General features: G+C 36.9%; 1 protein-coding gene across 1 annotated transcript; it reads right to left on the bottom strand.

Moving 5' to 3' along the window:
• Positions 1-1,752: 1,752 nt before the first annotated feature.
• LOC128484032 (CD109 antigen-like) lies at positions 1,753-27,007 on the bottom strand. Its single transcript, XM_053460352.1, has 32 exons — positions 26,934-27,007; positions 26,192-26,352; positions 25,901-25,929; positions 25,506-25,733; positions 24,980-25,171; positions 24,730-24,769; positions 24,478-24,565; positions 23,610-23,706; positions 22,740-22,845; positions 21,883-21,992; positions 20,417-20,659; positions 19,926-20,021; positions 19,767-19,829; positions 18,963-19,151; positions 18,614-18,763; positions 18,178-18,207; positions 17,233-17,342; positions 11,086-11,203; positions 10,776-10,889; positions 9,813-10,031; positions 9,454-9,604; positions 9,077-9,253; positions 8,634-8,715; positions 7,721-7,952; positions 7,399-7,570; positions 7,081-7,262; positions 6,220-6,375; positions 6,053-6,118; positions 5,806-5,942; positions 5,093-5,243; positions 2,896-2,998; positions 1,753-2,268 (listed from the first exon to the last, which is right to left on the bottom strand). The coding sequence occupies exons 1-32, from the start codon at positions 27,005-27,007 to the stop codon at positions 2,069-2,071; spliced, it is 4,266 nt and encodes a 1,421-aa protein (XP_053316327.1). The 3' UTR covers positions 1,753-2,068.
• Positions 27,008-27,350: the final 343 nt, after the last annotated feature.

A 27,350-nucleotide genomic window follows, 5' to 3' on the forward strand; every position in this document is an offset into this window, starting at 1 on the left:
CTGTGGGAGGGTATTCTGTACTGCACAGAGGAAGCGGAACCCACCAGAGTTCACGTGACATCACATCACATCCTGCTTCCTCTGTGCAGTACCAGAGAACGCAGAGGGAGGCCGCGCCCCCTGCTGAAGTCTGTGAGCGGCATCGAGGAGCTGCAGTGCAGGTAAGGGGGGGTGTTTGAATGAGTATGCGTGATTGAGGGAATGAATCTGTGAATGAATGAGTATATGAATGAATGAGTGTGTGTGTGATAGCATGGATGTGTAAGTGCTGGAACCTAGGCATGATGGGACTGTGATTGCTGTTAGCAATCACACTCCTATCATGCCAAGTCAGCCAGTACATGCTGAAACCTAGCTAGCTGCCCCCCTTGTGTATTGATGCTGCCAGCAGTATGGGGTCTGCACATCACTTACAGCCACCCTGTACCAGCATGTACTGGCTGACTTGGCATGATAGGAGTTAAGGTTAGTTATTTGTATGGCAAATAGTGTGACTCAGGTATGTATAAGGGCTGCGTGTTGTTAAAAGAGCTGGACAACGAGGTACAATATATGGGGCTGGTCTCCAAATGTTTCCAGGGCTGCTTTTCATTCCCAGTCCGGCACTGGCATTAATGTCAGCCTCTGCTAACCTAGCTGTCGCTGTCTCACACTCCAACTCTAATCAGTATGTAACTGCTGCTACTGACAAGTTAAAATGGCATCAGCACACTTATAAATTAAATGCTTGTCCCTTCCCCTTGTAAGTACTCATTGGCCAGAGTGAAAAAAGTAATCAGAACCTATACAATTAACGATGGATGACTAAACCAGTCTAGCTCAAAAAGTCATATTTTTTTTTTATTAAAGAAAGTTTAGTCTGTTCTATAAGCATTCGTTCATTAGAAAATGAGGCTTCGGTCTCAGTTAAGTCTTCCCCTTTCTCTACTGAAACTAGAAAGCATTAATATGTAAACTTGCAAATGCTCAGTAGCGCTCCTACTAACAAATATACAGAAAGGGGAGCACAGCCCAAATAATATAAAAGGTAATACACATTCAGATTCCCTGTTGCTCGTACAATAATAATGGCTAATATTTTCACTAAACAAGCAAGAATTTAACGGGTACCCAGCGAATACCATTCAAAAACATAGATCTGAGGCATAAATATTGGGGATTCACTGGGTATACAATTAATTATTGTCCTGTTTTGTGTACTTATTGGTCATTATTATATTAGCAATAATCTGAATGTGTATGCCTTTTATGATGCTTAAAAACTATCGGTGGGTTAACATGCAGTGCAATTCCACTGATCCAGCTCTTTGGAAGTGGTGGGCTAAGCAATATATGGCCACATGATGTGATGGAATCCCCAATATTTTTGCCTTGGATGATTTTGAATTTTTTAATTATAACATGCATGGCTAGAAAATATCAATGTTCGGAGAGCATACATGTGATTGGCTTCTGCTACCTATTGATTATGATTAAGAATGTATGGATATTCTTGTATAAGCTGAAGAAAAAACAAAGTTAATACCATCTTGATCTTTATCAGCCTCTGGGAATAAGCAATGAAATGTGTAAAGGTACAATAAGGGGTTGGTGTCAGTTTGTCCTGAGCTCCAGGGATGATAATAATAGTGTTAATCCCACCACCAGGAATGTTTCCACTAGATACAATTTTCAGCTCAAAGGCATTAAGGATGTTTCTATATTACACTCCAACTATATACATCACTATACAAACCACGCAGACACAAATGATCACAGTAAACAAACTACAGAAGTTTAATAAACAAATTACAAAATAGATTGTTGTAGAAAACAACTGTGTCTTCCATGTTTAATTTAAAAAATACATATAACAACAGTTTTAGTGGTATCTTGCAATTTAAATTGCATCCTTGCTCATTCTTTTTATTTAATAAATAAATGAATACAAGCATAACACAACTGTGTTTTCTCTTGAAGTAATACATTTATTTATATTCTGAAACGTTGAACATTGCTTTTATATATTTTTAAACCAAATATACTGTTAGATTATAACAAATTCCAAAAAGAAAACGCTAATCATAAATTAATATGATGAATGCAGCAAAATATTATATATGCTTAGTATAAAGAATAAAAAGAAGTGGAATGACAGTGAATTAGCGTTGCTGTGTTGGGGCTTTACCAACACATTCGATTTACAAAGAGTGCAGTTCAGTCCGCAGAAGTCACAAAAGGAAACTCTTTTCATCATCAGAGAATTATAAGATCTTGTCGCTGTGTTTGCTGGAAAAAAAAGGAATTTAGAACTTGGTTCAAAAGTAAGATGCTAACCTCGTTAGTAGATGCTTCTAAATACTATTCACTCAGCAACAGAGGTTAAATCCTGTTTTACAAATTGTTTCATTTAAGGCGTTGCACATACTAAGGGTTAATAACTCTATTGTATCACCTTCAAGGAATTAGTGTAATCACAGAATCTGCCAGCATTCAGTATAAGCAATGCTTATTAATTGCTCTATATAACAAAGGCAGATTCCCATAAGGCATGCTAAGCATTTCAGATTTGTATGATGCTGCTAGAGGCAAATGGGGCCATAACAGAAACCCAACCCACCTGTTTTATATATGCCAATGTAATACCATACTCTTCCTATGATATCGCTTAACTTTAACATTTTTGGAGTAAAGGGGCATCATTAGGCTTTGTGTCATGGTACCCTTGGAATGTAAATTTTGCTTTGCTAGTGGGGTTCCTAATTCTACTGGTCCAGTTGCGCTGGTGGTTGATGAAGCAACGATGCTCTATGTAACAGTTCAGTGTTAAAACACTATGCTATTTTCTAAAACTATATTTCATGAAATAAATTAATAAACCAAAAACTAAAGAATGCTGTAACGTTCAATACTTACTTGGGTTGTAATAATCCACAATTTTAACGACTGCGTCCTTAGAACTAGCAACATAAGCAACACGAATCATTGGAATGGATACACATAACTGGGTTTTGGTCACCTAAAAAAAAAAAAAAAGAAATCCGCTAAACATTAAAGCATCCTGCATTTTCATTTCTTCAACAACATTATAAGTCTATTAGGGCTGCAACTAACGATTATTTTAATAACAAAATAAGAATGTTAATGTAAATTTTAAGTTGTTTTTTAACATCCAGTTCATTAAATTCTTTAAAATAAACGAAAAATTTGCATATTGTTTTTTTTTATCCGATTAATCGATTAATCGAAAAAATAATCGGCCGATTAATCGATTAATCGGATAAAAAAAAACAATATGCAAATTTTTCGTTTATTTTAAAGAATTTAATGAACTGGATGTTAAAAAACAACTTAAAATTTACATTAACATTCTTATTTTGTTATGATGTAATAAAAAACAATATTTTCAAAGTACAAGAACCCACACAATATTTATGCACTTTGCACCCAGCACTTTGCACCCAGCACTTTGCACCCAGCCCTTGCACTTTGCACCCAGCACTTTGCACCCAGCCCTGGCACTTTGCACCCAGCACTCAGCACTTTGCACCCAACACTGTGCCCCAGCCCTGGCACTTTGCACCCAGCACTTTGCACCCAGCACTGGCACTTTGCACCCAGCACTTTGCCCCAGCCCTGGCACTTTGCACCCAGCACTTTGCACCCAGCACTTTGCACCCAGCCCTGGCACTTTGCACCCAGCACTTTGCAGTCAGCACTTTGCCCCAGCCCTGGCACTTTGCACCCGGCACTTTGCACCCAGCCCTGGCACTTTGCACCCAGCACTTTGCACTGTGCCCCTGCACCCAGTCTCCAACTCTGCCCTGCACCCAGCCCTGCCCCCACATTCTGCCCTGCACCCACACCCTGCCCTGCCCCCCCACCCCCACTCTGCCCTGCCCCCCCACCCCCACTCTGCCCTGCACCCAGTCTCCCACTCTGCCCTGCACCCAGTCTCCCACTCTGCCCTAACCCCCCCACCCCCACTCTGCCCTGCACCCACACTCACGCCCTGCATCCCCACCCCCACTCTGCCCTGCACCCAGTCTCCTACCCTGGCCTGCCCCCCCACCCCCACTCTGCCCTGCACCCCCACTCTCCCCTGCACCCACACTCACACCCTGCCCTGAAACCCCACCCCCACCCCGCCGTGGACCCCCACCCCCGCGAATCGCTCTGTGCGAATGGAGCCACTCGCACAGAGCGAATCGCTCTGTGCGAATGGAGCCACTCGCACAGAGCGAATCGCTCTGTGCGAATGGAGCCACTCGCACAGAGCGAATCGCTCTGTGCGAATGGAGCCACTCGCACAGAGCGAATCGCTCTGTGCGAATGGAGCCACTCGCACAGAGCGATTCGCTCTGTGCGAATGGAGCCACTCGCACAGAGCGATTCGCTCTGTGCGAATGGAGCCACTCGCACAGAGCGATTCGCACATAGACATAAAGAATACTTACCTCCGCTACGGACTCGTTCCACTTCAAACTTTTAAAACTTTATTGAACTCGATTGAAGCGCGTCACATCCGTCACGTAGCTAGAAGGCGGAGACTGCAGAGCGTGGAGCAGAAGCGGGGAACGCTGGCGGAGGTAAGTAAAAGGAGCCTAGTGCTCCAACGACGAATCGATCACTCGATTAATCGATAACGGAAATCGTTATCGATGATTTCCGTTATCGATTATTATCGATTTTATCGATTCGTTGTTTCAGCTCTAAAGTCTATACTATACACATTTCTCCTATTACTTTGCTAATACGAATATCATTTTAATATATGTGGCTAAACAATTAGAGAAGAATTTTTATTATGCAGATGCAGACATAGTAGCACTTCCAATACTCTGTACAAGAATATAACCCATTACTATGGTCAGATAAGTGGCAAAAGATCTTAAGAGTTTCTAAGTACCTAACAAAGTATTAGAACCAAAACCACAATCTAGAATAATTTAAGTACTCGAAAACCAGATTGTTTGAATGGATTGAATGTTAGCAGTTTAGCTTTTTTTAAGATATGTGACCATGGTTGCATTTCTAAACTTCTCAAAATTGTAATAATGTACTGTTATTATTACTAACGTTATTGTTTTATTAATTAATTGATTCAACGCACCGAATCATAGTAAAGGTATACTTTGTCATCCTTTTTCTCCACCAACTTAAGGGATCCTTGTAGAAGAATTCCTGCTGGGTCCAATGTGAATCCACTAAGAAATCCAAAATCCAACAGTGCCATTCCGCTTTCATTCCCAAGGCCTTGGTAGCTTTAGAAATGCAATATTACAGTAAGTAAGCAATACAAATGCTTTAGAAAATATTTAGTGTAGTTTATGCAGTTTATGAAATAAAACCTGTTAAACTTACACAAATACATAAACAAATGTAAATTCTTCTAACTTTCCCACTAAAAGGAACCATGGGGATGTTTCCATTAGCACCTAGAGAAACTGTTTGAAAAGCTTCATGTGTAACAAGCCAAATCTTTGCATGCAGACACACAAGACTAAATCTAAATCTGCATGTCATTAGTTGATAAATTAATTAGTAATGCATTTGCTTCAGTAAAAAATTCACTAAGAATATTAATGGCTAGAAATGTATTTAATGATTAAACTACACATTTCTGTAAAGATGTGGATATTCAGTGTGAGCTCAAAAATGCACCGTCTCACATAATGCTTCTTTTGAAATCTGATTCTTATCACAGTATTCAGTGTATATTGTGTTTGGTGTGTGTATATTTGGGTGTTGTGCGTAGGTGGCTGAAATATACATGAGGATTGCAGCTACATTCAACATACATATTATATGAAGTAGACCTTTTACCTTGTGCATATATTCACATAGAGTCGATAAATGTTGTTTTTGTCTTCATTAACTATTACATCTAACTTGAATGCTTCTGAGCTAAGCGCTCTTCTCTTACGTGCGGATGATACTCTCTGGTTATAATTGACATTGAGCTGTAAAACAGAATAGTATATGTAAACAAAAAACTATTTATCATTAACATGTTGACACAAAGTTACATCTTTTGTCAACATTAATACATGTGAATGTAATGCATTAATACCTGGAAAATCACTAGTCCTCTTCCAGCTGCAGTAACATTGATTGTTAGTGGTTGGGAAACCGCAATCTGATATAAAAAACAAAAAACATCATGAGAATTTGGTTTACTGGTTTATGTGGAATCCTCCCAATCTTAAAGAAATACGGTGTCATGTACATGGAATTTACCTGCTGACTTTGTAAAAGCAGAATATTTCCACTGTTGATCTGAAATGTTTTTGGCACAAATGAACCTGGACCGGTAATTGTTATGGTTAAAGAAGTTTCCATCGTTTGTACCGCAACCATAAACTGCGATAAAGCCTGCAGAGCCACTATTGTATCCTGGAAAAAGAAAACATGTCACATGACTCAAGGGGACGAAGTCTTTATAGGAAAAAAAAATTACAATTTATTCTTCTAATAACCAGATGATTATTAAAGCAAAATTGTGTATTGAAAAGCAGAGTAGGTGAATAGGAAAGAATAATGTATTAATACAGAGGATGAATGGTATGGCGTGGCAAGGGGCAATTGTTTGCCAGAGGTGTTCTAATTCAAAGATTTTGTGCTAATTACAGAATATTTTTTTCTTTTTATGTTTGACTTGTGATTCTAAGTACATCCACCAGGGGGTGTTGAGACTTCAGGCCGTATTTATGAGCCTGAGTTTGACTGACAAATGTTTTTTCTGGGCACTGCACTACAAGGCTAATTTACTTGGTGTGGTACCCAGCTAAATGTTGCCAATCCTGTCTATAGACATCAGAAATGCAGCTATATATAGGGCTTATCAGACACAACTGGGCACAGGTGTGTGAAACAAAATCTCTATGCAGCTTTACCTTATGCCAACTTATGTGTGTTTTTTTCTTTTATTAGGTGAGAGGTTGCCCACAGATCTGGGTATAGGTTAGTTATCAGTCAAATATTGACTAAACTTTCAATGAAATCATGGTTATAATTTTATCTTTATACAGTTTGCAGGATATCCATTGTGCTATGACTGCTGCTGAAACTACAAAACATGACATTAGTAGCCTACTTTACCTGGGTAGAATAATATCCCCCAAAACTAGTCCTCTGCTGACTCAGCCACCTCATGATAGGGATTCCCTCAGAAATACGATTCTGTCTATGATGGGACAGTAATGCATACGCTGCTGTCTCGATATCTGATGAGCTAGTTTGCCCATTATGTTCAGCAGGAGAAGACCAATACTTCAGCCCTCCTAAAGACACAGAAAGCAGCAGAAGTAAGCATCAATGGTGTTCTTTGCTTTTCCATTTCCCATTAGTCAAATGTGGTTAACAAAATAGATCCCAAGACCCTACAAGCTATATCAACCATAGTACTTAAGTACTTACCAATGTTGTTTGCTCTCAAACTGAGCTGAGTAAGAGATGCATTTGCTTTAGTGCTATTTGCCAAAGACAGAGCGTACGCTACTACCGACAGGGTGTAGTTACTGGAAATTCCTTTATCAAACTCATTCTCAAGGTATTGCACTGCTTTAAGCACTCTAGATGAATGTTGATTCTGAAATAAAATTTGCCACGTTAAAAAAACAAAGTAGCAATATTTTATTAGGGAATATTTTATTAAAATTACCATCACAATATGTCTAAACTTTCTTAATTAGTATGTTAAGTGTCTGGTTGTAAAAGCAGATTTACTTATCATACTCACCCTATATCCCTCATCTTCAATGAGTGAGGTAAGTATGTAGGCAGTAAGAGTGATGGGACCATTTAACCCACCCTGGAGCTCAGAATGAATAACACGCCCAGGTTCTGAGAATACACCAGTGTTCATATCCTGGTACTGAACCAACCATTCTACGGTTTGGGTTAAAATGTCTGGGCTTATGTAAATAAACGGCCGAGCTTGAAGGAAGCATCGAAGCACAAATGCTGAAAGCCTAAAAATTGGGGGGGGAAATGAGTGTGTGTTAAATAAATAGCAAAACGGAGGTATATGTGAGACAATTTCCTATGCTTGTCACATATGATTGACATACTGTATATCTCAATATTACATTTTTTAGATTTTGCATTAAGAACACTTTCTGACTATATTGCAGACAAAAGTAACTGCATATCAGCAATTAGGTTGACCTTTTAACACTAGAAATGTCAATGATTATATTTTAATGAACATATAACAATTGACAATTTGAAATCAGTTAAAAATATATATTACAAACATATAGCATGTAAATCTAGACAAATTTAGGGTAAAATGCAAATAAATCAAATACAGAATGAACTATCCATACAGGTGAATAATGATTGTTATGACACATCTGAGACAATTGTTTTGTAATTATTGGAATTGCCATTATACTGAATGCTGAATTACTGTAAATAAATAAGAAATTGACGCGATTTCAGACTTATTTACTCACTCAGCAACTACATAACAAATTCTTTTTTTTCTAATCTTTTGAAACATCTAGTTGTGTAAAAAAGTTTTAGGTACTTGGTAACAACTGTACAGTATATTCATTTCATAACTAGTTGTGACATGTTTCTAAGGTGAGATAGGCAATAAGTTACTTTGGCACTGGTGCTGAAAACATGTTAAGTGTTAAATTTCTTACCAAGAACTTCCAGAAGCATCATTGTTTCCAAAAGCACTAAATGAGCCATCGTCTCGCCTAAATGTTAATTCCTTTTGATAACCTGAATAAAGAAAAAAATAAACATTTAAACTCTGCAATTATTATCGTACTGTTGTAAACTTTTAAATATATTAATATATCCTATGGAGACAGTACAAATGGTACAATATATGTGTAATAATGTCTAGAGCTACATAGAATACTTATCAGTTTTTTAATTAGTAACAATCTAAATACTAGAATTCCTGATAGAATGAATGCTACTTTAAAGATAAATTAGTAACTTAGATAAAAGTCAAAAGTCTACATTCATAGCATAGATGTGAATGGGTTTTATTTCCTGTATTGTATTGTGAGCCCATGTAAGCTTCCTGGCATATCAATTATTTAACGCTAACCCTTTAATTAAAGCGTCTACTCACCTAGTAACATGTGGATTATGGCCCGCTCTCTAATATTCTCCGTTATCTGTTTGGTCGCCATTAAATATTGAAGAACATAGATGTTTGGTGCAAAGTTAATCATATTCTGCTCCCCACAGCCATATGGCATCTGGATCAGAGATTCAAGACTTTCTATAGATGGTCCAAGAAGATCTCCTGTTGAAATTTTGAGAACACATAGCACAGTGTGTCAAATTGATCTTAGTTTTTACATACCTTTGTAATTGTAAATAAAAACAAATTTCACATTGTATAATAGTTGACAAAGAAAACCCATATTGGCAATTTATTTATATAATAAACATAAATAACCATGAAATAAAATAATAAAAATTTAATATAATATAAATTCTTACCAACAGCCGTGACAAATGCTTCCTTGCTTCCCTGTACAACATCTGAAGGAAAGGTGAATGATAAATTCTTTGACATAGCCTTGGGTGAACTTTCTGTGGCGGCCAATCGAAATAATACCGACTCAGAATAGAACTGCTTCACTCCTTCAGCCTAAAATAAATGCAAAATATATGACTTTTAATATTGTGTGATTATTACATTAATTTGACGACATTCAGCGACTATATTATTTTATCACAGTGGACATACACACACGTTGAGGATGACAAATGCTCTGTACATATGTAAGCACCATGTAGGAGTTTACATTTCTTTGTACTCTATTACCAAATGAAACAAATGAGCTGATGTGACGTACCTTTACAAATATATTCTTGGTTACACTATCTGAAGCAGCAGAGGAAGTTGCTTTCACTGTAAATGAGATCTGACCCAGTTGTTTTGGCTTTACTGGGAACAGAACATTCTTGGTATCCTGACTGGGAACGGTCACTTTCCTCTGACCAGCTACAGTACTGGCATCATAATTTAGGGCAATAATTTCAAATGAGTCATTATCTTCCAGTGTAACTGTGACCTGAAAAAAGAAAATGATACAAAAATATCCAAAATATAACATTTGTTTTATAAGGATAATGTCACCTATGAGACATTCATGAGAGATACTAGCAAATACAGGGAGAATGTTTCAAGTTATAATGCATTTACCATCACAATTAAGCTATTTGTACAGAACAATCATAAGTTGCCTCATTATTAAGCAATCAAACACCCTTTCCATTCATACATTGTTAACCCAATCAAAATCGATTTAGCCCTTTATCTACTTACATTACACTATTTTTATATCATGGAAGAATAATTCCATGGTTAGCAATGTATTTATAACAAAACAGCATGTGTGTCTAGATGGGTCTTAAAAAGTCACCACAATTCATTAAAGCACAAGTTTGACCATAGTGGTGCACTGGTGTCCCAACCAAACCATTTGTCTAGCAGTCAGACCACCAGCATCAATTCTTTACATGCTCCTACGTGCCTCTTAAAGAACCCAGATCCACCTCATGTAACTCTAATTACAACTATATCATCCACAGCCTCATGTCCAACATCCATTAGAGTATTTTATCGGCTAGGGCAGATTTGCTGGCATGTCATGAGCTGTTTGTGGTGTTGCAGCTTCAGTCCAATATTTCTAAATTGATCACAGTGAACAGTTGACTTTTCTATACATTACTTGTGTGATTATTACCAAATTATCAATATACAAATTTTCACGTAAAGTGTTTAGTTCGTATGTGTTAATTTAAAAAATACATACCTCTTGGTTTTCGGCTAAATAATTAAACAGGGTAGCTTCCAGAACTAACTGTTCACCCATGATTACAGAGTATGGGAGATTTAGTGAAATAAAGAAGGACTGGATTACTTCTAGCTGGAAAAAGATAAGAAAAAATATATTAAAACGAGAAACTAAATGGCTGAGATTGTTTCTGAAACAAAATCCTTAAATACCTCTTCTTTTGGAGTAGGTATATTTGGAAGTGCAAATAAATATACCATTTAGTGCTCCTCTGGACACTGTGTTTCCCATTCTGCTGGAATTAAGATTAGAATAAATTATATATTACCTGAATGGGTTCCTCTATAAGTTGTAGTCCAAGTCTCTCAGAAATAGCAAAACCACTGGCCACCCAAGTAGTGTTTTTTTGTGGGGCAGTCACTTTAAGAGTGGTAGTGACACCCGAGCTGCAAATAAGAATACATATAACTCTAAAAACATACTGATACAAATATAATGATATATGTGTGATAGTTGGTCTTCACTGAGAGATCTTGTGAACCAGATTCAAAAATCTGCTCGTATCGTTTGAATTAGAGCTTGTGAATGGCTTCCAAGTTCTCTATATGTATAGCTAAATTAGTACATTTAAACAAATATCAGTTTTATATATATATATATATATATATATATATATATATATATATATGCTATATGACAAAAAGTATGTGGGACCTGACTTGCGCATACTTTGGCTTGTGTGCAGCTTCTTGGCCTTGAAAACCCATTTCATGAAGATCCGGGCACATGGACCTTGTGCTAATGCTGCTTCCAGAGGTAGTTTGGAACTCTGTAGTGGGTTATGCTACAGAGGACAGGTGATTTTTACATGCTACGCACTTCAGCACACGGCGGCCCAAATATCTAAATGTGCATGGTCTACCACTGTTGTCACTCCTAGACGCTTCTGTCACACCAACTTGTGTAGTGCATACATGGACTTGCTACCTGGTAGAGATGGTATGGCCAATTTCAGTATTAGAGGGGTTAATTTGATTGTACAGGCATGTGGTGCCAAAAGGTCTTGTGAGATAAATTTGTCCTTTTGAAGCTCGGACTCCAACCGGGGCCTTCTACGGGGTGTTAGGTCCTGCAGTGGAGCTGCCGTTTTGTCTAGGTTCAAATGTAGACGACCATATGCCTGTATCCCCTCATAGATACTGGATTCTTTGATATGCTAAGTGACCACTAGCAGTCAGGAAAACCATTTCATATCCAGGTCATATCAAACACATATCAATAATAACTTATATATTCATTATCATACCTCCTTGTGTGCATACCTAGAACGGGGAAAGCGCACCCTACAAAAAGAGTACAAACATGACGGCGCAACGTAAACGGTTTGGAAGGAATTGTGAAGTCTATGATGTTCAGTCATAAGTAGCAAGTGTGACATATCTATGGACTTCACAATTTACAGGAAATTCATAAATGCATGAATTATTGCCGTGGCGAGCACAGGAGGGACGATAAAATGAAAATAAGTTATTTTGACTGATATGTTTCCACTACTCAAGGGGGAGGTCACTTATGGTACACCTTCCCTCCGCTTATACCATCTCTGGGCCGGCTTGGAAACTCGAGATGAACTGGGAAAGAGTATAAAGTTAGTGAAAGAAGATTGGTCAGTGTGCTTACTAGGGGCCAAGATCTAATTTTGAGTAAGTCGCCATCTTTCCTTGCCGGAGCCCTACGGACAGAAAAACTGTTACTTGACCATTCAGTGAGTAGTTAGGTTTTCTGTAATTTTCTCCTTTTTATTTTTATCTGTTTGGTGTAAATAATCTGTTTTACCATCTTTTTGTGTATGCACTGTGATTTTTTTATTCATAATAAATATTCCTTTATTAAGTTCTGCCTTTGTCTGGTAAAGACTCACGTTACCTGAGTAGACCGTTTTATTGGTAATTTTAAATCACATAATTATTGTGTTAAAATATACTGTGTGGGTTTTTATAGTCTGATTCATTTGGGGTACCAAGACACCCCATTTCTAAATTGTCTTGGTGGTGGCAGCGTTATTTTGATATTTGTTATATCATTATAGTTAAGTGCGGGTGGTAGTAAGGGTGGATATTTGTATTTTTATCACTATTTTCGGTCTAGTGCAGACAGATAGTGAATTTTAACCCTTTTACCACCAGAACCAAGTCACACGCACGCTTGGAGTAGAGTGCGTTCGTGACAAATTGGTGGCATAGCGGTGGGATAGTTAAAGATTTTTTCCATCTTTTTCGGTACCAGATTTCAGTGTTGCTGGATTTGCTAATCCAGACACTAAAAAGAAATTGTTTCTCAATTTCCAAAGGCTGAACTCAGTGCATACTTAGTATATTTACACCTCAACAGTCCCCCCCCCTCTTTGTTTTCTTTTCTTTTGCTATCATTTGTTTGGGCCGGTGTGATAAATGGAATACCAAACACAATCCAAGAGTGCTCTGGAGCAACGTTGCCGTGAACAATGCATTCCCATCCGGGGAAAATCAAAGAACGAACTTATTCAAGCGCTTGTGGACTATGATATGCAACAAGCAGCGCAAAGTGACGCTGCAAACACTTCTGAGGGAGGCATGGTCACACGGGAGATACCTGCAGCTGATGTCGGTGATGTGCCAAGATCTGGAGATCCCTTGGACTCTTATCTACAAACTGTTTTCAAATACGTGGACCCAGCAGATGCAAACCTCAGACTGCAGCTTATCCTTAAATATCAGGAAGCTGCAGAGCGCCAGGCCGAGAGAGAGAGGGAAGCTACAGAGCGCCAGGCCGAGAAAGAGAGGGAGGCTGCAGAGCGCCAGGCTGAGAGAGAGACTGCAGAGCGCCAGGCGGCAAGAGAGCATGAACTAAAACTGGCAGAGTTGGAGAGGTTAACTGCCTCACCTATCAGTGTGGTTTCAAGAGACTCTTCTGCACCCAAACCACGTGCAGAGAATTTTCCTACTTTGGACAAAGATGGGGATCTGGATGTTTTTCTGCGCAGTTTTGAAAAGGTTTGCAGGCAGTACCAATTACCAAAGGACCAGTGGGCAAAGTACCTCACCCCTGGTCTCCGAGGTCCTGCGCTGGAAGCATTTGCAGAGCTACCAGCAGAATCTGACCAGGACTATGAGGCAATTAAGGCTGCACTGCAGAGACGGTACAACCTTACCCCTGAGGTGTACCGAAAGAAATTCCGGACTTTGCAGAAGCATTCCACCGAGAGCTACACTGCAGTTGTGGGACACCTGACGACGGCGTTCCGGCAGTGGATTAGAGGGCTGGAGATTACAACCTTAGAAAGCTTGGAAGATCTGATCATCAAGGAACGGTTTTTGCAGCTGTGCCCAGCCAATGTACAAGAATGGCTGCTGGACCGGGAGCCCAAAACAGCATGGAAAGCGGGTGAGCTGGCGGATTTCTACACTGCTAACCGAGCACAATCAGACCGGAGCAGAGGTTTTTCTACTGGAGCTAGTGCCATTTCTACGTATCGGGATAGCCGCAGGTGTTTTATTTGTAATAAAGTGGGGCACATTAGCGCAACTTGCCCGGAAAAAAGAAATCCTACGCCATCCACAGGAGCGGGTCACCCCTCAGAATCGCCATCTTCGGTGTTGTTCGTCTCCAGCGCTGAGAACACCCCCAATGTGAATATGCAACCTGTCACTGTGGGAAACAAGGTAACTGTGGGGCTCAGAGACACAGGGGCAGAAGTGACTCTTGTGCGCCCAGAGCTAGTGAGCTCTGAGGACTTTATTCCTGGCAAGACCTTAACAGTGCGGGGAATTGGGGGAGTACGTCATGCAGTGCCAATGGCACGAGTATTTTTGGATTGGGGAGCAGGGAAGGGTGTAAGAGATGTGGGGGTATCAGATAACATTCCTACTAATGTGTTACTGGGTACTGATTTGGGTAGGCTGTTGTCAAAATATATGCCGGAGGATGACACTTTTGATTTATCCAGGTATTCTAGGGGCCCTACCATAGAAAGGGCAGTGTATAAAAATGTACCAGGGCAGCCTCATGGGGAGAGTGGGCAGAAAGGTTGTGCGTGTCTGCCTGTGCTAGAACCCAGAATGTCTGAGGTGCTGTGGGAGAATGTGAAGGTTTTGCATCACTGGGAGGGAGGGCAGAGCGAATCTGTGCCAGAACCAGGGATGTCTGAGGTGCCATGTGAGAAGGTGGAGGTTTTGCATCACTGGGAGGGAGGGCAGAGTGAATCTGTGCCAGAACCAGGGGTGTCTGAGGTGCCGTTTGAGAATTTGAAGGTTTTGCATCACTGGGAGGGAGGGCAGAGTGACTCTGTGCCAGAACCAGGGATGTTTGAGGTGCTGTGCGAAAATGTGAGGGGGCCACCCTGTGAAGAAGGGCAGAGGGTGAGTGAATGTTCCTCTGTGTCAGGATTAGCTGGTTCCCAGGGTCCTGTATGTATGCATCCTTGGAGTGGAACAGGTGGAGTGACAGATGTTTCAATCATAGCTGTGGTAACCTGGCAGCAGAATAGGGGACAAAGAGAGGGCTTTGGTGCACCCGTGCCCGTATTCTGTGGGACTACGAAGTCAGGACACAAGGGAGAGGGTGAAACTGGTGACCATTCTGTTATCCCTTACGAAGGGCCTACATGGTTTGGGAAGCCAGGGCGAGACACCCTAGCTACCCATAAAGTAGATTTGTTGGGGCTTATAGCTATACCGAGCCGCATGGAGAACCAATCTGTTACTAAGGGGATGGACTATGCCCCTGGGTACCCTGAGACCATGGCCTTATCCTGTAACAGAGCAGACAACGTAGCCGATGCTTTGAAAAGTACCTTCTGTAGGGTGGGTTTTCCCAAAGAAATACTTTATCTTAGCCGGAAACTGTTACCCAGGGAAAAAGTAGGTAGGCGCAGAGATAAGCTTGTGGCTTAATCTCTGGGCCACCATCTTATTTGGGGGAGGTGTCACACCAACTTGTGTAGTGCATACATGGACTTGCTACCTGGTAGAGATGGTATGGCCAATTTCAGTATTAGAGGGGTTAATTTGATTGTACAGGCATGTGGTGCCAAAAGGTCTTGTGAGATAAATTTGTCCTTTTGAAGCTCGGACTCCAACCGGGGCCTTCTACGGGGTGTTAGGTCCTGCAGTGGAGCTGCCGTTTTGTCTAGGTTCAAATGTAGACGACCATATGCCTGTATCCCCTCATAGATACTGGATTCTTTGATATGCTAAGGGACCACTAGCAGTCAGGAAAACCATTTCATATCCAGGTCATATCAAACACATATCAATAATAACTTATATATTCATTATCATACCTCCTTGTGTGCATACCTAGAACGGGGAAAGCGCACCCTACAAAAAGAGTACAAACATGACGGCGCAACGTAAACGGTTTGGAAGGAATTGTGAAGTCTATGATGTTCAGTCATAAGTAGCAAGTGTGACATATCTATGGACTTCACAATTTACAGGAAATTCATAAATGCATGAATTATTGCCGTGGCGAGCACAGGAGGGACGATAAAATGAAAATAAGTTATTTTGACTGATATGTTTCCACTACTCAAGGGGGAGGTCACTTATGGTACACCTTCCCTCCGCTTATACCATCTCTGGGCCGGCTTGGAAACTCGAGATGAACTGGGAAAGAGTATAAAGTTAGTGAAAGAAGATTGGTCAGTGTGCTTACTAGGGGCCAAGATCTAATTTTGAGTAAGTCGCCATCTTTCCTTGCCGGAGCCCTACGGACAGAAAAACTGTTACTTGACCATTCAGTGAGTAGTTAGGTTTTCTGTAATTTTCTCCTTTTTATTTTTATCTGTTTGGTGTAAATAATCTGTTTTACCATCTTTTTGTGTATGCACTGTGATTTTTTTATTCATAATAAATATTCCTTTATTAAGTTCTGCCTTTGTCTGGTAAAGACTCACGTTACCTGAGTAGACCGTTTTATTGGTAATTTTAAATCACATAATTATTGTGTTAAAATATACTGTGTGGGTTTTTATAGTCTGATTCATTTGGGGTACCAAGACACCCCATTTCTAAATTGTCTTGGTGGTGGCAGCGTTATTTTGATATTTGTTATATCATTATAGTTAAGTGCGGGTGGTAGTAAGGGTGGATATTTGTATTTTTATCACTATTTTCGGTCTAGTGCAGACAGATAGTGAATTTTAACCCTTTTACCACCAGAACCAAGTCACACGCACGCTTGGAGTAGAGTGCGTTCGTGACAGCTTCCACTTCACAATGATAGCACTCACAGCGGACTGGCACAGGTCTAGCAGGGCAAAAACTTCAGAGAAAAGGTAGCAATGTATGTGTCTGAAACATCTAATTTCAATAATTAGGAGGGATGTTCATACTTTTGATCAGATAATGTGTGTATATAAATATATATATAAAATATGAAACAATAGTTTAGCAGAAATTATCACTGGGAAAAATTATTATTTTTACAAACATACATGTTGTTGTTGTCAAGCCAAAGCCATGTCTCAGGATAAGATGTCGGCAAAGTCCTAATTCCCATTCGAGGTTCTCTAAAAAACGAACTCCATTCTGAAATGGTTTTATTCTCAGTTAGTTAAACAGGGTCAGCAATACTAGGAGTTTATGTAACAATTATATATACTGATGTATTTCTAGAAAAACATGTTTAACATGTAAGAGTTAAACAATGAATACATAAGTGGCCTTATCACCATACAAACCAATAGATCCTCAGGAAAAATAATTTCCATAGTTTTAAGACCACATGAATTAGATCATGCTGTGCAAAAACATAAGACAATTTTTTAAAAAAAAAAAAAACAAAGACAAAATACAGTAAAGTTCACTGTTCTTCACTAAAAAAGAAAGCAAATTTTACATGTTTGAGAATTTTTGGTTACATTATATCTATCATACAAATACAAAAACACACAAAAAATGGAAAATACTATAATTAATTTTGTATTAAACTAAATTACTCACCTTGAAAGACATTGCCAGCTCTCATAACTTCTAAATCACTTAGATCTGAAGCCATATCCTAGTGTGGAGAAAATTATTTAAAAAAGTTACATTATGCATTTCTGTAAATTATGATCACTACAAAAGATTAAGATTTTTCAGACAAGATTTATATATAGTTCCTCACTTCACCAAAAACCTTTTGATATACTAGAATTGAGATTAGAGGTAGATGAATAATAAGAATCCCGTATAAAATGGCACCATCAGCTGTGGGACTCAAACTCTCATTTAAAGGATAACAGGATCATAAGCGGTACCACCACATTGCCACCATAAAGTGAGGCGTGTTTTCAACGTGCTATATTCCTCTAGTCTTTTGTTTTGCATACAAATATTTTACTATTCTCAACATATATTGTCAAAGTTTAGCACGTATTTATGTGTTCAATTCATACCTGAATGTAGCGAGTAAGTTCTGTTTCCACCTAGAATAAAAACGGTATTTTATTCATGAGAAAGTCAATATACTAATCCAACATTCATTGCTGTTCATTTCCATAGACTGCTTTTTATTTCTTGCGTTTCATAGTGAAATGTATTTTTTAATACACGCTCAGCATCATTAATGAGAGTTAAAGTCAGCCTTGAAAAGCCACTGCCATATTTACAGGCGATTAGGTAATTTGTCTTCCTAGATTTGACCAGGCCAATAATATTTCCTCTATGAGTGATGCAGAAAATGTTCGGTACGTGGGAAATTTGAGTTGTTTTTTTCATCTAGATTTACTAACTTGACATATGTACATGCACTAGAAATGCACACACACACACACATATATATTTATTTTTATTTTATATTTTATAAATTTAGATATATGTTTCTATACTTACTCTTTTCATAGTTAAGCCATTTCTGTTTGCAGGATTGTCTTGTTTTTCTACAACACACAGTCCCATCCAAGACTGAGGTTCTGCCACAGTAACCGTTAAAGAAATATTTTCAGATGGCTTCACTTTGTTCTTATTCCACAATAAAGAGACCTGATAAAAACACACAATCAATAAGACTTTGTATGAAATAGGCCTAATTACTTTTCTAAATGTAAACAATTGTTATGTAGAAATTCTAACCTAAAGTTGTCGGTATTTCAAAACAAACACATTTGTTTTATTAACTAAATATTATTGACTAAAAAATTTCTATATGTTGTAAAAAAATACATATATTTTCTATGTTTACCTTTTTCATAGGTGCAGCCTTGATGTAAAAAACATCAGAGGAAGCATGCACTATACCAACATTAATGCCATTATTATTAAGAATATGAACATTGACTGATGCATAGGGAACCCAGGAGTGTTCTGGGGTTAGGGTGAATGATGTATTAGTTGTTCTTCCCGTTGAAACTATCATTCCTTTGGCCATAACCTGGGGATAGAAGAGAATGGATTTGATGGGTTATAACTCATGTTAGAGTTGATATTTTGGTACATAATTAAGGAAATCTAAAGCAACTTCTTTGAGTAGAAGAAAAGCAAAGTTCATGTTAAGACAAACAAATTGTAGTTCACAGAAGGATTTGCATGAACATTGTTTTTTCTATCTTCACTTATGAAGAGCCAACTTGGCTGGTCCTGTATAATGTATGGTTGAATCTGTGCGATTTCTTCAAAGCCTCTTTACACATTGATGTATGCATTATACAGGGCCAGCTTAGCCTTACTAGTTGGGGAAACTGCATAAAAAAACCCAATCTAATTTAAACTAGTCTTTTTTGTAAATAAACCCGAAGTGTTAAGGGCAAAAATATAGACTGCATAAAAAAATGCTCAATTCATGCGATCTGTGTAATCTTGTGATGACAGGCCTTGTGATTTGGTCCTATTGGATTGTTGTTAAGAATAATTAACCACCAGATCTTTTGGACATTCATTGGAAGATTTTCAAGATGTTCAGAATTTTCTACTGGATAGGTATACAGGATACAAGATGATGATAGATATATAGATACATAGATAGATGCTATCCCTTATAGAAACCTACCACGTAGTACAGCTCCTGAAACACTAAGTAGGAACTAACGTGTACCTCAAATGCTTCACCAACCTGCAAAATGAGAAAATATATATATTACATTTTCACATGCAGTAAAACGCACAACAGTGTGAAAATAGTATGAAGAGAAGCAGTTTTAAATCTTACCGTTTTCATTGAGTCTGGTATTGTTAATTGAATTAACAGATCACCAATATGATTGTTCAGCTTTTTCCATTTCTGACTAATATTTTGATATTGGGCCTACAAACAAAATGAATGGTTATTTCTTTAAATTTCCATCTCTTTCTGATTAGCATGGTGTTATGGATTTGCAGATTTTCCACGGATTCTCAGGTCTAGGAGTATGTACTCCAGTTAAAGGCTAACATATGTAGTTTATATTGTTACAAAGACAAAGTTTCATAAACATTTTTTTACTTATTTTACATATTATATATATATATATATATATATATATATATATATATATATATATATAATAAGGTAATATGGTAGATGACAAATTACATTGCACATGTTAAATATAAGTATGTGACATTAGACATGTATTGCATCAAAATATATTTTCTTTCTTTTATGGTTTGAAAAATAAATGAATAAAAAGGCAAATGATTGGATTGTTTTTGAGTACATACCTCAAGCACTGTAATTGGAAAATGGTCTATCAGTGGAAATTTGACATTAATGACCCCAGACTCTGGAATTCTGTATTGTTGTACAGTCAAACTGTGCGAAGTATGTACGTTGACATTGTCTTTTAAATTATTGCTTGACGTTGGCAAATAGTTATCATCGCTTGTTTGAATAACTGTAACAGTGATATTTTTATCTCTTTCTTCTTTTACTAATGGTGCATCATCCAATCGAAGTAGCTGAATCTATATGAAAAAAAAACAATTCAATATGAACATTTTATGGGTCCTTCGGAAGATCATAGAAAGATATACAGTTTCAGAATCATGCATAGCACCTTATGTTTTTTGTATCAAGTGTGCATAGTCTTTATTCTAAAGTTTGTTAGGTTGTTGTAGGTAGCCAGTGATATGTAGAACAGCATGCAATCATACATACTTTTATTGGACTAACATTTCATTTTTAGGAAAAACTTTAAAGAGTAACAACCTTGCTTTACCAAGTCAAAAGCAATACTAAACGAAATGCATCAGATAAGCCAGATATTAGTGTATGGTCATATGCTTTTTATATCTTTGTGTGTAAGTCCCTTCTTTAATTACTGTGTATGTAATTGATGGTTTGTTTTTAAGGATAATTGTGGCACCTGACATGAAATCATAATTGAATCCAGCACTAAAAACCATGTACTGCTGATGCAATTATCATTATCTAAGGTTTCATGTTTCCAAGGTATTCAGATACTTCCAGCCCTAACATCTCCCGTAGACATAACTAGGATTATGTGCAAATATGATTTTATTTCCCATGATCCCACAGTGGAGGATCTGTTGGATTCTACTTACAGCCTGGTGTTAGCGAACTGTGTGTGGGGCTTTAACTCTGGAGTTTGCATTTTCTTTATGAAGCTATTATCACAAATTTCCTGGAGCAAGGCATCAATCACACACGAGTAACATATTATATAGGAGTGCATACACCCCAACTTTCTAGGTGTCCAAATTAGGACACTTGTGTTGGCATATGGTCAGAGTGGCAGCAGGCCAAGAAGTAGCCACGACAAGGTGTAAGGATTAGGACTGAATATAATCTTGAATATGATATGGATAATTAATCATTTCAGTTGGATATTTGCAATCAATTATGAAATTGTTAACTTTACAAAGTTCCTGGCCATAGAAATTATATGTTGGCAAGTTAATTGGACAACATCCCTTGGTATAGGAATTACAGATGAACTAACCATCATGTTGTTTTAGTTGAAAAATATGTCTTAATATAGAACTGTGTTTAGGCGCTATATTAAGTACAGCCATTTAAAATTGCCCATTTATAGACATTGTCCATAAACAGTATTTGAACTTGCATTATTATCCCTTTAGGAAAGTGTCGGTTATTGAAAAATCTAGGAAATCAACCTTAGTAAAATCATTTAATTTGTCAGAGTCCAATGACTATAGGAACATACCTCGGTGTTGAAATACGTTTCATTTTCAAATGTAATTGGTTTTCTGGTTATAGCAAATCTGTACTCAGAATTTACAATTTGTATATTTGATGATGCCTTTGTTATAATACCTACAAAGATATGGTTAGGAAAAAATATTTAGAGATTTCATGCCTTAACTTTTATATTCTTCGTATATTTTATACAGAAAGTGAATCACAAGTGAGAACTGAAAAAGCATAAACACAATCTATACATTTTGATAGAATTCATTTTAAATGTTTTTGTAATGATCCTGATTTAACATGCTCAAGTTTTTGATGGCTTTAAACTGAGTTGTGAGCCCCGTGACTTCCAAACCTCACTATGTGAAGCACTCTCTTGATCGCTGCATTCCTACTATCCGGTACATCTGAATATGTTCTGCATGCCCCTCATTCTACCATTGCACTATCCATCATACACAAGTTGCTGTGGACCCTAGTGAAATGTTTGAGCGCCAGGTAGCTTCCTGGTTGAATTGAAATATCCATGGCACATTTTTAGTGTAAGACATAAGTCTAAGTATTTCAAAAGAAAATTACCCAAACTAATTTAGATTCTAAAAGCATTCCCTCAATTTTTGAACGTAAAGAATGAGGCATTCCTTCTTTTGGTGACTGGGGTATTTCTCCAATACTTTTTTAAACAGACCGATGCTCAAAGTCAGTTTAAGCTAACAAATTTACTGCCTGATTGCATAGCGGTAATTATTTTTAACATCTGGATTAAGAAAAATCTTTACATTTGTTCAGGCATTAGATGTGCAGTAAGACAGGCAAGATATATGGGCCTGATATCTGCTGTCAAATCATGGTTCAATATTTTATATCATTTACCTGTCAGTTCTTCAGTCACTAACGCTGTAATAATTATCACTCTCATATTCGACAACGTTAAAACTTCTTCACTTGTGAAACTAAAATGTACTGATCCTAACTTCATCTATAATTCAAAATGAAAACATTCATTAATGTCAAACATTTTTAGAATTAGATTAACATTGCCTTTTTAGTAACATGATTATTGTGATGAGCAGTTCCTGGTGGAACACAGCGTAAAGTGAAGAGCACCTAACAAAATGTGCTAATTCCATGGCTTGTCTTGGGAGTGTAGTACTGAAGGTCCGAGTGGTTACTTCACTAAAAGCCATGTTGTGAGTAATGTTGAAACCTCGACAGGCCTTGGGACAGCTTGCATGCATTTGCATACCACAATTCAGCAAGCAACTCAAACATTCATTAACATATGAGTAGCAAAACAAAACACATCAATCACTCTCTATTCTTTTTTTGCATTGATTCTCTCTTTGTCTATATATTGTTGTTTTTAATAATTTTAGATTTCAATAAAGAACGATGTTAATTTTACGTTATGACTTTGGAATGCTGGTTCTTCATTTTCAGGCTAAGAATTACTGGCTGCGTTTCTATTTCCAAAATACATTTTATATTTTGTTCCTCAAAATAACCACTATATATATATATATATATATATATATATATATATATATATTTCCATCAACAGTTGCAAGTAGTAACTAAATAACCTATATAACCTATAATAACAAAAGAAACCAAACAAACAAAGACAAATCTGTGGATTTATATGCACTTGTTGGCCATACATTATAAAGAAATACGGTAATCTTCTTTTTTAAAGCTGAAACACATAAATTACTAAGGATAAGAAGACTTGAGTGAACTTACCTTATAGGTTTTATTAAAGCCTTTGGCGGGTAAATAGTCAAAGTATGGGCTCAAGTAAACTGTTACATTCCCTGTTAGCGGTTTACCAAATATGCTTCTAAAAGAAAAAAACAAATAAATATATAATAATTGGATGCATACTTTCTGCCTTTCTGTTTCAATATAACCAGCACTATATTAAAAATATCAGGGTGGATCAAACTGTATTACTATGTAAATCATACCATTCTAATGCAAGAAATAATTAATTATTCTCAAAAAAACAGGTATGTATATCGCGTCAGAAATTTTCCATGTTCCTTACAATGATCGTTCGTTTTCCCCTCTCCAACAGCTCATCTTATATACCAAATATTTCCACACCGGTTACTCTATTTTACAAAAATCTCTCTTCCTCTTCAAATTCTCCACTCAGCAGTAAAAACATACCAACAGTATCCGAGTAAGTGATCGTCATCATTATGAGGAACATAAAAGAATCCCATGATGCATATACACTTAGTTTTAGAACTGTACTTTAGCTGTGTTAGAACAATGTGCTGGAAACATGTGATTAAACCGCCACTAAATAATTTGTGCAAACGTAATTTTGTCAGCATTTTTTGAAGTAAGAGATACTGTGATTGTCGGAAAGAAGAAGTGTATAAAATTTTAATAAAAATGTGAGACAATAAAGGTTGTATCAATACCATACAGAGCTACACATGTTAAAAATTACTTAATTTACTCATCTGGAACCAATATAGTCATTTACGTCACTTGTTCTTTAGCGATGGCTCTCCAGATTGTATTTTACTCATCCTGTTATCAGTCCCATATAAAACTATAATCTCCTCATGTGCCATGGTGGCTTTGTTACATAACTTACCTTGCGCTGACAGCACCAGTGAGGTTCAACTTCTTTGATTCAATGTAGAAAGATGGCACGTTTAATGTAACACTGAATTCGGGCTCAACTGGATAGAAACATAAGAAAAAATATTGGTTAGGCTTATTTTGTAGCAAAAATATATTATAAGTAACATAATGCAATGAAAACGTCACCTCATGGTAAACAACTGGTCACAGTAGAACATACTGGTGCATGATGTCTGGTGTTGTAAACTAATTGACAACTTACCCTGTCCAAGAACCTCAAATTGCGCGTTCGTCACAAGATTCTAAAAAAATAAGGAAGAAAATATAAAACCATTATTACCATTTCATTAGTATTCCTAAAACACTTTAACAATTTGATTTACATTAAAGCTGACAAGATATGAAACATAATTATATAATCTGAAATATTTTGTCATTATTTCAAATAGGCCATACATTGTAATAGTCAATGAAAATAATTCGTTTAGAGATGATCTGTCTTTATATTTTTACCTATTTAGTTCTATTTGGTTGAAAAGTGAGAAACAATAGACATTGTTGAATGACGGTGTACTTACACTTATTGTAGTCTGTATTGTCCACAAGCCAGCCATGGCATTGTCAGACAGAAAAAACTCAGTTGATACAATTCCTCTATCAGTGTCCAACTTCAACCACTTCTGGACTGGATTATTTTTAGGGTCCTGCCACAGAATAAAGAAAAAAACACCCATAAAAACGAATGCAACATTTTAAAATAAATTCATGTACTGTCTGAGAAAATGACACGTTTGTGGTGCTCACAGGAGCAACAAATACATTTATAATGTAGATCCCAAACATTTTATAAAACGCATACATTATTGGGAATTACTTATTTCACCTGCTGAAGAATAGCAATGTATATATGTTTAGTTTTATATTTATTTTGTAAATATATCGTTTTAAATATATATACTATTAGATTTATATATATAGTACTAGATTTTAGCTAGTTTCCTTTTAATAAGTGTAATAAAACATTTAAAAAACACACACCATTATTACAAGGTCCACTTGTCCGTTGAATGGTCTCAGATGATAATCTACAGATATGACTCTAATTTTAACCGCATTTCCAGGATTATAGACATCTTTGTCAGTTTGTATAAAGCACATATTCAATGTTTGTGTCTGCAGTGAAGATTTGTGGGAAAAAACCAAGGAATCTTGAAATGATCCTGTCACAACCATATCATAGATAGATGAGGATGTGTTCATTGGAAGCTGCAAATAAAATCACAAACATGTCATTGTCAAAAACATCAATCGGGCAATTAAGACTTGTTTATGCCTTATATGTATTTCATTTTTACCAAAAATATAAACATATTAAACAATTATTGTCAAATAGAAATGTAATTAAAAAACAGACCAAAAACCTTATTACTTACTGCAGGAAGAGTTAGCAGTCCAATAGAATCTGTGGGGAAAAACTATAGTTACATTTCTATATATGTCAACATTTGAGATCAAAATGCAAGTAATCACATATGTAATAGAAATTTTTAAACAGTAGGTAATAGATCACACTGTTTTAACACAACAGTAATTACAAATGTACCAAGGTCTTTTACAATCTTAGTAACATTTAAAACGTAAGATTGAAAAACCTATGAAATGAGATATTTACAAAAGATTAATATGCTTGTTTTAGTTTTACTAAGAACATTAATGATACTTACCATTATAAAATACTTTGCTGGCATTTACTAAAACTCTGTCATCATGCACAACTTCTGCAGTCACATTCACTTCTGGGTAATTTGTTCCAAACAAGTGAACAGCAATAGTTGTATTAAGACCAGGGTAAATATAAAAAGGTGTTTTGACATAGTTGAATTGTCTGGAAAAAAATTAAAAACACGTTTTGTGTACGTTTTGTTGAAATTGTTATTCTGATTATGTTTTGTCAATGCATATATATATATATATATATATACTCTTAGGTTTCCATACAGCAAATTTTAACAGAAGACGAATGTCACAACAAAACACAATAGACTTACGTTTTTAGCGTTTTGAAAGTCTGCAACAATATATTATACGTATGATTTAGAGAGAGTGATAAGAACTACAATGAAAAGGTAGATCTCAGTGATCCCGCAGCCAGGTGTTATTAAAAGGTAAAAATAATGTTTGGGTTTTATTAAAAGAAAAATCACAATTCAATTAAACATGTCTGTATGAAAGTTAAATAAACAGTTCAAAGGTCATAATGTATTGTAATATTATTGAACATAACTTAATAAAACAGAGGCTAGGTTGTAAGCCAGATCATATTAGTAAACCACCCCAAGCTGTCTTATAACATGACTCTAGACAAAATCAATACCATTGTTGACATTGTTTTGACATTGTATCTTTCTTTAAAATTTGTAAAAAAATATATATATATATATATAATCCATATGATTATACACTTACTGTGTACCAGAGATGAAGAATATGGAAATCATAAGGACAGTGTTTCGCACCAAGAGAGACCTGGGGAGGTGCATCCTGACTCTTATGTATGTTTAGTTTCCTAGTAGTATGTGGTCTTTAGACCTCTAGGAAAGAATTTAGGATTCTTTTGGCCCTCTGTCTTTTAAAGCTTGCTTAGTAAGCCCCACCCATTGCAAAATGACACATTGTAAATAAGTCCAACCAATGAAATAGAGCGATTTGTAATATGGGCCTACATTGTTTACAATTTATCAACAGCCTGATACAATATTAGGCATTTTGTTGTTGAGGAGGAATTTGCACGATCTGTATTTTGGAGGCATCTTCCAACTTATTTTATGAAATTGAGAGGTATACGGATACTGTTGTTTTGATCCCAGAGAGAATAAAGGCTGT

Source organism: Spea bombifrons, chromosome 3 (assembly GCF_027358695.1).
Source record: "Spea bombifrons isolate aSpeBom1 chromosome 3, aSpeBom1.2.pri, whole genome shotgun sequence".
NCBI classification, from domain to species: Eukaryota; Metazoa; Chordata; class Amphibia; order Anura; family Pelobatidae; genus Spea; species Spea bombifrons.